This window comes from Podarcis cretensis (genome assembly GCF_951804945.1).
Source record: "Podarcis cretensis genome assembly, chromosome: 4".
NCBI lineage: Eukaryota > Metazoa > Chordata > Lepidosauria > Squamata > Lacertidae > Podarcis > Podarcis cretensis.
Window position 1 is genome coordinate 13,731,283 of NC_137173.1, and position 12,207 is coordinate 13,743,489.

Genomic DNA, 12,207 nt, shown 5'->3' on the forward strand with positions numbered 1-12,207 from the left:
TATCAGGGCCATCGAAGACCTTCACACGTGTTCTCAGTTCTTACAACCAACCTGCAGGATAGTGGCTTGTTTAAAACCGCCTTGGGAGTTTGTAGAAAGGGGCGAGATCACATCAAACGTACATTTATTTTTTTTGTTCTGACAAGTTTTTCCAGTGGGATGTGTGCGTCTCTGTCATATATACCCAATTTGCATTACTGTATTTTAAAACTCAAGTTCTTTATGTTGCTTTGCAACATCTTCAGCATTTTGTACATCACCTTGGGGCGTGAAGATTAAATGAAACAGTGCCCCCAAGAGTGGAGGGAGAACACAGCCTTATCCCTCAGTTTGCTCAATCTTCTTTTAAAGACATCCATGTTTGTAACTCTCACTACCTCTTGTGGGAGTTAATTTGACAGCTTAACTATGTGCTGTGTGAAAATGTTCTTTTTGTTGGCCCTGACTCCACTAGTAGCCAACTTCAGATTGGTTTCTGCTCATCTGGGCTTCTAAGTTGCTTCCACCATTCTGGTTAAAAGAAAAACTGCTAGCTAGCACACAACCTTTGAGCGGGCTTTTCCTTTCTGCTGGACAATGGGATTTGTGGCTTAAACAAAGCTCCTTCTACAAAAGGCTGCTCGGCTAAGCTTGGCTGCTCTTTGCTGTAGTTAGGTACCTCATGAGAGATAGGTCCTGTTCCATATGAATACAAGGGGAGAGAGAGGACTTCTCCACATCCACAAACAACTTTGGGCATGGTTGAGTGTGTAGAGAAACAGTGTAGGGCTGACCACCTGATTTTTTGAGCTGGCAGGGCTTAGGTCCCAAACTTGTAAGCACAGTCTTAAGCACAAATCCTGCATCTTTTGTAGAAGTTACCATCAAGGCTTGGACATGCACACTATTTTCAATAGTTCAGGCATCCCTATAGAATTGAAGGGAGGAGTGCTCCCTCTAACATAGAAAAGCACCATTTGGAGAATTCCAGTCTGGTCTTCTCCCTAATACACAGCCTCAACAGTATGGCCCAGTCAAATTTTATTACCTCAGTCTTGAAGGCTAGCTGAGCCCTAAATGCAAACCATGTTCAGCTGGGTTTAAAAGTTGTCCACATACATCTCCACTAATGCAATGGACCAAGTTGCAAAAGCAGCCAAAATGCCAATCTCCACTCACAGTGTATCAAACCACATTTTACCTTGCAAAATGGCAACAAAAAACCAAACAGACCCCCCCCCCACATCCCAACCCACCATTGTAGACCTTCATACTATAAACAGAAGTTCTGTGGAAGCTGCATTTTATTTGAAAATCCACCTTTTTTTTTTTTGCTAACGTACTTTTAAACATTTTAAACAAAAATAGAATCTGCGGAGACAATGCAGCAAGTATGCTTAATTCATGTACAGAATTGCTTTCATGCCTTTTGACTATCCTTCTTAAGGCCCCAGATGCCACCCAAACTGGTATGATTGTATTTACACAAAGCACCGATCAACAGTGCTGCTTCAAATTCTGCAGAAAAACTAAAAGGGTTCCTACAACATTGAAAGGCCAACCCCACCAGGAAGTTCTCCTGCACAAGCCCCTCACCAGACCGGACTGAATGGAGCTTCTGCTGGGGAACTTGGTGGTTGGGGTTGTGCCCTTTAGTAAAGACACAACTTCTCTTCTGAGTTTTTATTCTATTTCACGATACATGATCATGGAGCTGGCACTAGCAAATAAAGAAGAAGAAAAGATCGAAGGCTTTTTTTCACGTAATACCTCAGAAGTTTGTATCGGGGTTTGCTTGGTTTTTGTACAGAGAAGAAGGAAAGTCTTTAAAAATGAAAGCAATTCCTCACATTCATTTTGGAAAGGCCGTACGTCAAGTGTAAGATAAATGACATGCCAAGCACAAAGCAAGGAAAAAAGTTCATCCCAGAAGCACCAACATCTGGTCGAGAAATTCTGTGCTCCTCCCAACCAGTCAGCTGTTTTTCTCCCCCCCCACCCCTTGCCAAAATCCTTAACAGAACTAATTCCCATGGAGTTTGGACAATTGGTGTTTTCAGACCATTGAACGTACTCAGTGCTCTGTGTAGTTTGGGTGCGTTACTGGAGTGAAGATGCACTCTGAATCAGAATAGTTCTCGTGAATAAAAATGGGAAGAGAGGGAGGGAGGGAAGGGGGGAAAAAGAAACTCCAAAAGGGAGACATACTGTATACATCCACGCTCATTTCCCCGCAAAGGAGGCTTTGTGATACATTGTTACTTAAACTGATAATCATAAATAAATACAAACAATAATACATAAAGGAATGTCTATGCAAACGGAATATATAATTCTTTTTTTAAAAAGTTAAAACTTTCCATTATTGAGTCTAACATTTGCGATGACTGCAGAGAGGAAATGGCAGAATTAAAAGAGTGTTTTCGGATTTGATCCCCTAGAGAAAGTCGTTGGAGTTAACGGTAAGAGGATGCCCAGCTCTTCGTTCCAAGCGGCAGTTCCAGGTGCTTGTTGTACCCTTTGTGGCAAAATAAGAGGCTTCCTTTTGTGTGTGTGTGTGTTATTGACGGAGAGTATTAAAACAGGTGGCGAGTTACTGACATGATTAGAAGTCACCAGGAAGGGGGATAAAGAAAAAGAAAAACAGATCCCACACCAAAACTGTGGCAATTCTTGGTTTTATACCGAGAGTGCTGCGGGGGTTCAAGGCTGCCCTATGTTGTTGTTGGTGCTCCTACTGCTGTCGTGGGGCCCTGTGTGGTTTTACCAGGCCGTTCTAGTGAAGAGGAGAGCTGAGGCATCAGTTCTGATTTGGCTGGAAAGAAGGGTCTGTTGTTGAGCACGGGTCTTTCTGGAACTGTTCCTGTCCCACCCCTTCTGGTGCGGTTACATGAATTGTATCTGAGGAGACAAGAAAGGCATCCGTTTTACGGGTTTGCACAACTAACCTGCCCTCCCCCTCCAAACGTCCATTCACTGGCCATAGGCTAAGTAGGTTCCAAGGTGGCAGACCAGGAATACAGAGATATATAGCGCTTCAGGATAACGAAGATCAGCATTTCCCTATTGCATGTAGAATGTGCAGGTCTATTCTCATTTCCAGAGAGCCAGGGGGCACATTGGCAACGACTGCACTTGTATCGCCCTCTGGGGCGATAAGCAATTAAACTGTGGGCTGCAACCCTTGAGCTGCAGCCGAGAGGATGGGAAACTGCGGTCATAAAACTGGCGAAGGAATCTCAGGTCATTTCTTCAGGTGACAATAAAATGAACAGAAAACAGCATTATGGCAGTTACAGGAGAGATTATGGATTTCTATATAGTACGTCAAAGCACATCTCTCTTGAAAGAGACTAGGGCTTTAGACCTAGGAGGCTATGCAAAAAACAAAACAAAACAAAGGTGTTGACAAGAGGTGGGGGGGGGGGAAAGGGAATGTACATTTTCTGGAGCATGAACATTCCAATAAATGGGAACGAATTATGCAATGACAGCCTGTCAATCCACTTGCCTTCTTCCCACAATGTGCTCAGTTGCAGGGCTAGTGAAGATTCTGTTCTGGAGAATGTGAGGTTCAGTTATTTCACATGGGGAAAGAGGGTTGGGGTGTATGAGAAGTCTAGCATTAAGGGCAGAGAACCTGTACCCCCTCCAGATGCTGGTGGACCACCTCTAGGCTGGATTACTGCAACACGTTATATGTAGGACTTCCTCTGAAAACGTTTTGGAACCTTTAGCAGGTGCACAATCTGGTTGCCAGCTTACTCACCAGGCAAGGCAGTTTGAGCATTATTTACACCAGTCCTGGTCCAACTGCACTGGCTGTCAATGAGTTTCCGGGCCCAATTCAAAGTGCTGGTTTTGACATATAAAGCCCTAAACAGCTCAGGACCACAATACCTCAAGGACTGCCTCTCCCCATATGAACCAACCTGGATCCTGCGACCATCATCTGAGGCCCTTCTTCATGTGCCTTATCCACGAGAGGTCTGGAGGGTGGCAACATGAGAACTGGCCTTTTCTGCAGTGGCTCCCTGTTTCTGAAATGCTCTCCCCAGGGAGGCTCACCTGACATCTTCATTATGTATCTTTAAGCACCAGGTGAAAATGTTTCTTGTCAACCCGGCTTTTTTAAAGGTGATTGTGGGAGAGGGGCTATGAGTTTTTGTTTTTATTATGCATTCTCATTTTGTATTTCTCTGTTGTGAACCGCCCTGGGATCTTTGGATGAAGGGTGGTATAATAATAATAATAATAATAATAATAATAATAATAATCTCTTGCATCCCACATTAGCAGCCGTGGTTTATAGCAGGTCACAGAATAACAACATGCAAATTTACAAAGCCCCAGACTGTGTCATTTTAATGTGAGGATGAATATTGCTAGGGACGTTAGCAAACGAGGCATTATCCGAGCTTGCAGTGCCCCCAGAGTTAACATGCAATACCTAAATTGTCCTATAAGAAATCCTGGAGGGAGAGCTCTGCAAAAGGATCCTTCCCTGAAGCTCTGTGTGGACTCTGAGTGGATGGGCTGGATGCTGCAGACAGCTGGGAAAGAAGATGTCAGAGAAGGAAAGAGAAAAAGAAGGCCTCAATGACAGAAATATGAAGGCAGAAAATGTAGTGATGGAGAGGAGGGGCTTAAGAAAGGTAGTTAGGACTGAAGTGGGCTGGTTAAAAAGAAAAGGTCTGATTGCATGCTAAGTTGAAATCTGCCCCAATGGTATGACAGATGCAGACATTAGAAGGTTACCTATAGGCAAAGGTTACCTATTTCTGGCATGTGACTGGCAGAAATCACCAGCACTTTATCCAGAGGGCATGGCAACGGTCTCCAATAGTTACCAGTCCCAACTAGGCACAACAGAGTGTGTTTCTGAAAACAGCAGAAGCTAGACCTGAAGTTAGCTTTCAAAACAACCTATGACAACCAGGCCTCACTTGACATTTATTTACATTCCATGGATGGCCAATGTGCAGCATTAGGTGCCAAAAGCTGCATAAGCAGCAAAAAGAGGGCCGCATGTGTCTGGCTGTATATCCTTATGTTGTCTTGAGAAACATACGTATCTGTATTAACATTAACCATGAAAAATACCATACAAAAACTTGTTCACTGTTAACTGCTGTGGTCTTACACTTTCTCTGGTACAGGGGGAAAGTAGGGCCTGAAGGACAGAAGTGGCTTGCAAGGGATGAGGTTGACAAACATGGGCCAAACTAGACTTTCACAGCCAAGTACTCCATTCCTTGAACAGCAGCAATGCATTCTGCATGGGCACACTTTTTTAAGAAAAGAAAACCTGATTTCCAGTAATAGTTACATGGCGTAATTGAGCGGGGAGGAGAAGCCTACTGTTAGAAAGTGAAAATCCACTGGGCAGCCTGATGCATGCATGAAGCAGCCCTTTGTATCCAAGCCCAGGACTCTCTCTATTAAGAGCATAACATTAGACCATAAGAAGACCCTGCTGGAGCGGGCCAAAGACCCATCTAGTCCAGCATCCTGGGCTCACAGTAGCCAACCAATGCCCATGGGAAGCCCACTTGTACAAAAGCACTCCAACTGGCAATTCCTAGCAACAGGTTCTCAGAGACGCATTACCTCCAACAGTGGAGGCAGAACACAATCATCATGGCTTGTAGCCACTGACAACTTGATCCTGCATAATTTTGCCTAATCCCCCTCTGAAGCCATCCAGAGTTGGTGGCCGTCTCTACTTCCTGTGGGAGCAAATTCCATAGCTCTACTATGCTCTGTGTATTTTTGTTTTGTTCTTCCGGAATGTTCTCTCCCCACGCCCAAACAATTCAGTTTCTTCAATTTGCTTGGATCAACACAGAACGGCAAACATCCACCAGAGGGAGAGTCAAATGCAGCTGACAGATGGGTACGGTCTTTCTGTTTTGTTAGTGCACATTCCTGCACAAAATGCAAGGGACTGCCTCCCCCCCGGTCACATTTATCGCCCGAATGATCTGCACAGCATCAATGTGTGCAATTGCTTAACCTATACATCCCATAGCCGTTCACTGGCAGCATACTTGTTTTATGCAAGATGTAGTTTATTTGTCACGTACAGTTATTTTAAGATACGGCCACTTCATGGCCATTGCTCAGACCTATTACCAAGCCCTTACCATCCAACTAGCCACTTCCTAAATGTTCATGGCTGGTCTCCCAGCTGTGACCAAAGATGGCACATTGGAAAGGTCTTAATGACAGAAAAGGCAACTTCAGAGCTGTGGAGAAGATTTTCCAGTGCATTTCCAGTCCTTGGTGCTGGCAATCCAATTTGATTATTTCAAATAGAAACACACACACACACACCCTGATTGATTTGTGTTTTTTATATATAAAATCAATCAAACACATCTACTAGCCTTCTTTGAGACTAGGGAACATTTTTTGGCTTCTCTTTGAAAGAATCAAATCGTTTCAGTCACTCCCAAGGAAGTTATTATAATCAATATCCTTGAACAGTGATAAATTTTCTTCTCTGAATGTAAGAAGTCGCCTCCCCTTTTGTACAGAGAAAGAATAATCATGGGAACAATCAGGTGCAATTTTCCACACATGAAAAAGGCGAGATGCAGCCTCTGACGCAGTCCTGGTTCACCCAGCACTCTAAATGTTCCAAGTGGCGAGAAGCCTCCTGGTGGCTATAGTAGCTGAAATATTTTAACAGTTGCTACAGCCACCTGTGAAGAAGCTCCTTCCAACCTTTGTGCCCCCTGCTCACCTCCAAGAGCACACCAAACAGGAGAGTTGACCTCCTTTTCCCTCTGTTGTTGCAACAGTTATGGAGCAACAAGCTCTCTATGGAGAGCTGCTACAGTTGGGAGCCGGTAGCTTGAGGATGGGGAAACTGGTGCTCCAGGTGTTGGTGTACTACAGCTCCCATAATTCCTGGAGTCCAACATCTGGAGAGCCACATGCTCCCCATCTCTGCTGGCTGCTACAAGCCGCCTACCACACGGAAGCCAAATCAATGGACGCCTACATGAACTAGGGCTTGCCGTTTCTGAGTTTAAGGGACCATTGGCTAACCAAGGCAGAAACTAAATGTTGGTTTTTTCTAGTAGGCGGTGTCTGGAGATGATTAAGTGGATATGGAAGAGGAAAGTGAAAATTATGTAGATGAATGAAGAGGAGGGAGGTTCCATGAATGGTCTCTTTCAGCTTCATGGCACTGATGGAAGTCAAGACTCATCCACTCAAGTTAGTTTTGCAACATGCTCAGTTCGTGTTATGTGGAAGGCACTCCCGCTTGTGCTGTTTTGCTAACAAAAGAGCTGCCAAGACCAACAGGTGACCAAAGGGGAGACGCTCTTTCAGAACCCTGAAGCAGGCGCTGGGTACACAATGCGTCTAGTGTGGAGGAACAGGGGGCAGAGCAAGAAGCCAAATACTGCCAGGGTTCAGAGCAGCAAACAGGCTCCCACAACGGGCCTTTGTTCCCTTTCCCAAGAAACGCTAATAAATCTGACATCAGCACAGTAAAGCAGAATGTAAGGAGGAATGACAAACAGCTCCATCCAGCAGCAAACTCAGCAAGTGCCTCAATTAAAGGGTCCATTTCCCAACATCTGGGGTTTCCAGAGGAAACCTATTTCCTCACCCATTATGTACATAGTTAAGATAAATCTAGACATTCACAAGAGATGCATAGTGGAAACTGCTGTAAGACATGTCATCACTTCTGAATATGTGCCAGGGAAGAACAGCAGACGACATAATGCTTCCACTGTCCGGAACGAAACTACCAAGCAGGATTTGACCCAGGTCTTCTCCCTGATATACTAGGATTTTTATGAGTGGGTCCTTTATATATCAAATGTTCCCCAACAATGCTAGTACCTACTTGCATTCTGAAGTGGTAAAGTCCCATCTTCAGGAAGACTTTCTAATTTATGCATCCAGCTGAACAGCCAAATTCTCATTCCCTGCTTACTAAGGAACATAGAATTCCTTCCCCAAAGCTATTTTAGACTTACAAGTGAAAACCACTGCACCTTCCATTGCTTTAGGAAACTATTCAACAGACTCAAGGACACTGTGGGATTCAGCTTGTGACATCCCATCTCAATCTCAGGAATAACTCCCAAGAGTCAAACCTCACATTTTCTCACCAGGGAAGTACAGAAACCATGCCCTGTAACCTAATATTTACTAAGAACTGGATGCATTCATGTAAAACCTAGGTCAACATGAACAAATATACCTGTTTCTTTCAAAAGGGAAAAGAACTATAAACATCCAAATCAGGGAACAGTTTGGGCCTCAGGATATCAAACTTTCTTTCTTCCATCTCAAAATATGCGCCACTACCTTTGGAGTTCTCGGCCAAGCACATCCCTTTAGTAACACACAATCTTTGTTCATTTTTACTGAACCAATAAGCTTTAGATTGCTGTTCAACATATCATCAATAAATCACCAATGGGTGCAATCCACCAAACAGCCTTGATTCATTTTATGCAGGGTTACGTCAGGGAATGTTCCATGGACAAACATCAATGAAGCAAAGTTTAGTGGCGGTGGCCAGCAGGCCTCTTCACTTGAAGTGCACCTGCTAGGGAGGGTGAGTTGTGTCAAATATTTGTCAGTCCAATGGCTGGCAGATCTGAAAGACCTACATTAATGTCCTAAGCTCAACTCCCAAGTATGCACAGCTAAAGAATAGCTTGTACCCACCACTCTAGATTGTCTCAAATTCTGAATATGTTACACAAGCAGTAAAAGAGGAGCCACAGAGTACAGTGCAAATATAAGGGATGAAAATGGTGTGTGTGTGTGTGTGTGTGTGTGTGTGTGTGTGTGTGTGTGTAACAGAAAAAAACCAAGTAGTAGTTTAAAAGTTACAGCAGGCAAGACTCTATGATTAAACCTCTTGATTTCCATACTAGAATAGAAAAAGGAGAACTGTATGTGCCACATCCTACTGGAACAAGCTTGGGTCCTTTTGAGGGCAAATTTAGGGCTGATTTCAAAGGCGAAAAGTTTCCTGCAACAAATGAACAAACATGACAATTGCACACACACACATCTCTTTTGCTGTGTACAAACGCAATGTGAACCCACAACTGGCCACTCCTTCCCAGAATGTGTACAAGCAGATACAACAACTGCATGCATGCCACCAATCAGTGCCTGCTACACTTGGCTAGCTTGTGGTTTTGTACGAAGTAGTACCATTAATAGAGGAAATTGCCACTCCTGAAGTGGCACCTAGAAAAGCTATGTTTTATCTGCAGCCTTAATCAGACTTTCTTCCTATCACCTCTTCTCTCTTTAATAAAGATCTAGAGCACCCCTGCTAAAAACAGTGCCACTCTGACACCTTAGCTTAGCTTTTCAACAGAAAACTGAACAGTACTATTTGCTGCCTACTCTTCTGATGCTGAACTCTGGCTCCTCTCAGTCCCGGTGAACCATGGGAGTTGTAGTCCAGAGACATGGGGGGGGGGACACACACACACACGACACCACAATGTTTGCCACTGCTAACTATGAAGAACTGCTGCTCCCTCTTCCTTACCATCCTCTGTCTCTTAATACCTGAAAGCCCTCTCTTCTAATGACAAGATGCCTTCTCAAACTTTCCTTCAGCGCCATCTCTTCCTGGACTATCCACACCTTGCTTGCTAAGGGCCTTTTGGCACTGTTAGCTTTCCTCCATCCCATCTTCACCATTCCTTCCTTGGGGCTGCAAGTTTCCCAGGCTGAGCAGGCTTAACGGTTGAAGCAAAAGTAATGCACCACCTGACAACATGACCAAATATACACACAATGCTCTTGTTGACTAGCTTGTGAGCTGCCAGAAGCATACGGCTTTGTAGGCCAGTTCCACACCCACCTGGGCTCCCGATACAGGACCAAAAGGATTTGGAGGTCTCATGACAGGTTGGCTGTATATTAAGGTTGGTTGCGTCATTACTGGTACTCCTCCCATTTGGGATGGCTAAAAATCCAGAACAGCAAAGAATTAATTTCATGCACAGCTCTTTAAAAGAGACCACCACCAGAAATTGCCTCCAACTGTACAGTTTAGTTAGTGGCACTGTAAAGGAAATAATTAATGGAACATTTAAAAAAGCTTCCAGCAACCAAACATTGGGAACTTTTGGTCTGTGTTCCTATGCACCTTTCCACGCTTTTAGATAGGCTACTGCTTCACGTTTCTACATTGAGCTGAAAACTTTGAACAACATCTAGTGTGATGTACCAAGCTCTTTCGCTTTATTCATTCCTGTACCAGGCTAAGATGTTTTCATTTTTTTAAAAGAGGAAATAAGACAGCAGCTATTAAAATCAACAAATATTTTAAGACCAGCCATTAAAACACCAACAGGCAAATTTAAAATTTGCTCAGATAAAGTGTCTTAACCAAGGATCAGAAGACTGCAGAGGGGGCCGAATAGAAATTCATTTAGATTTCAAATGCTGGGTTAACTTTAGAACTAATCTGCAGTTTAGCTTCCTGTTGCATTTAGCACAATGCATGCCCAACAAGGGTGTCACCTTAAAAAGGAGTGCTTTCAAACTTCCTAAGTTTCAAACAAACTCCGTATCTTGCCTGGTAGGAGCCTCTTTATATCTGCCAGAGGATTCTACATATGTTCTAGGATGGATACTGTTCCCATGTGGTGTTGGCCAAACCTACTAGGCTTCCCCATTGCTCTGTATGAACAGAATGCCCTTAGAACACACACTGTATGGCTGCACATTTGTGGGGCAGGGGGAGCTGTTTTTCAAGGAAGCTCATTTCACCCTTATAGTCTCAGTGAGAAATGCTAAGGCTTCCTGGAATTTATTTTTAAAGTAGTCACTGTAACAGAAGATAGGTGGAAGTAAAGAACATTTAAGTATTGCATTTTTTTGTCTGGCAAAATGAAAAAGTGGGGCTAAAATTAATCTGCCAGGTATGTGGCATCTTGTTCAACATATGTGTTGCAAGCACACCCAGAAACCCAAAGGAAATGGAAAGAGCAAGCTACGATAAAAGCGCTCCTAAAAATACTTCAAATGAATATAAACATTTACTGACCATTCCATACCCCATCATTCCTGTTGGCGTTGTAGCAGGATAGGCCATGACGGGCGGTGCCTAATGAGAAAGAGACAACCTTAAGCGGCATGCAAATGGAAAAGACTTCACAAACAGCAATGAAATGTTTTTGACTGTAAATATGAGCATCTCTGACAGCTGATCAATTGATATCGGACAGAGCCAGAAACTGGCCAGTGAGCATCATGGTAACATCCTTGCAGGTAAGCCATTAGAGTTTCTTTAGCTGAACATGGCTACAAATGTACAAGGTAACACACTATATAGCTGGTGCCCAATAAGTTGGGAGGGCATCACTTCAGTCCCAGGATTGCTTTACAGACAATGTGAACCTAGCATCCTGGATAATAAAATAATTAATAATAATAATAATAATAATAATAATAATTAGATGCTTCCCCAAAACAAGAAGTCGAGTGCTGTCAAACAAAGCCTCACTTGATGGGCTTCATGCAACCAGTAGCTGAATAGTCAAGGAACACCCCAGGCTATAAGCATAAAGCAGACAGCTGCCTGTCTGAACAGGAGCTGTTCTGAGTTTTCTAAAAAGGGCCAGGTAAAAAGTTTGTTTCTGCTTACAGCATTTATAGGGAGTTTTTAAATTTGGCATGCTTCTTTTTTATGTAGGACTCGATGTTTGTTTGTTTTGGCATATCTTGTCAGCTGCCCCGGAGACTTATATGGAAGTATAAATAGTTCAAGAAGATATTTTACATCAATGCACAAGTTGAAATCCCATTTTAACAAAGATATCACAGCCAAAAAGACCTCCCAGCATCTGAAAGGGACAGACTGGGGTGTTCTTTCTGCCAGATATTGTGATGTTTGACAGTAGGATGGTAACTTATGAAGCTTACCACCTCCTCCAAACCAGTGATACTTTTTTCAAAAAATAATAATCTGCAGTTCCATATGCAAGACAACTATTACAGGAACTGGGCTTCTTGCTGGAAGTAACTACTTTGAAACTCTGCTCAAGCCCTCTGGCTTTGACACTCTTGCATCATACACCAGAAGTCCTAGAAAGTGGAGGAATCTCTAAAAAATATGGCAAAGCAGAAAAATATAGACACGCACAAGCAATCCTGGAACTTTTCCTATACAAATCCTCTGAGCTTAGGGACAAATAGAACAGCATTGTTTTGTATCAT

At 43.4% G+C, this 12,207-nt stretch overlaps 1 protein-coding gene across 8 annotated transcripts in view; it reads right to left on the reverse strand.

The window, feature by feature from the left end:
• Nucleotides 1-1,265: 1,265 nt before the first annotated feature.
• PICALM (phosphatidylinositol binding clathrin assembly protein) overlaps nucleotides 1,266-12,207 on the reverse strand; it is a 64,693-nt gene continuing 53,751 nt past the window's right edge. For 5 of the 8 annotated variants that reach the window (XM_079973716.1, XM_079973719.1, XM_079973713.1 and 2 more), the window contains 4 exons: nucleotides 11,036-11,095; nucleotides 9,845-9,949; nucleotides 4,430-4,532; nucleotides 1,266-2,880 (listed from right to left, as the gene is read on the reverse strand). In XM_079973716.1, coding sequence (XP_079829842.1) covers nucleotides 4,440-4,532; nucleotides 9,845-9,949; nucleotides 11,036-11,095 — 258 coding nt within the window. In that variant the 3' untranslated portion in view covers nucleotides 1,266-2,880; nucleotides 4,430-4,439. The remainder of the gene's footprint in view (nucleotides 2,881-4,429; nucleotides 4,533-9,844; nucleotides 9,950-11,035; nucleotides 11,096-12,207) is intronic. The other 3 variants (XM_079973718.1, XM_079973717.1, XM_079973715.1) reach the window with 2 other exon arrangements.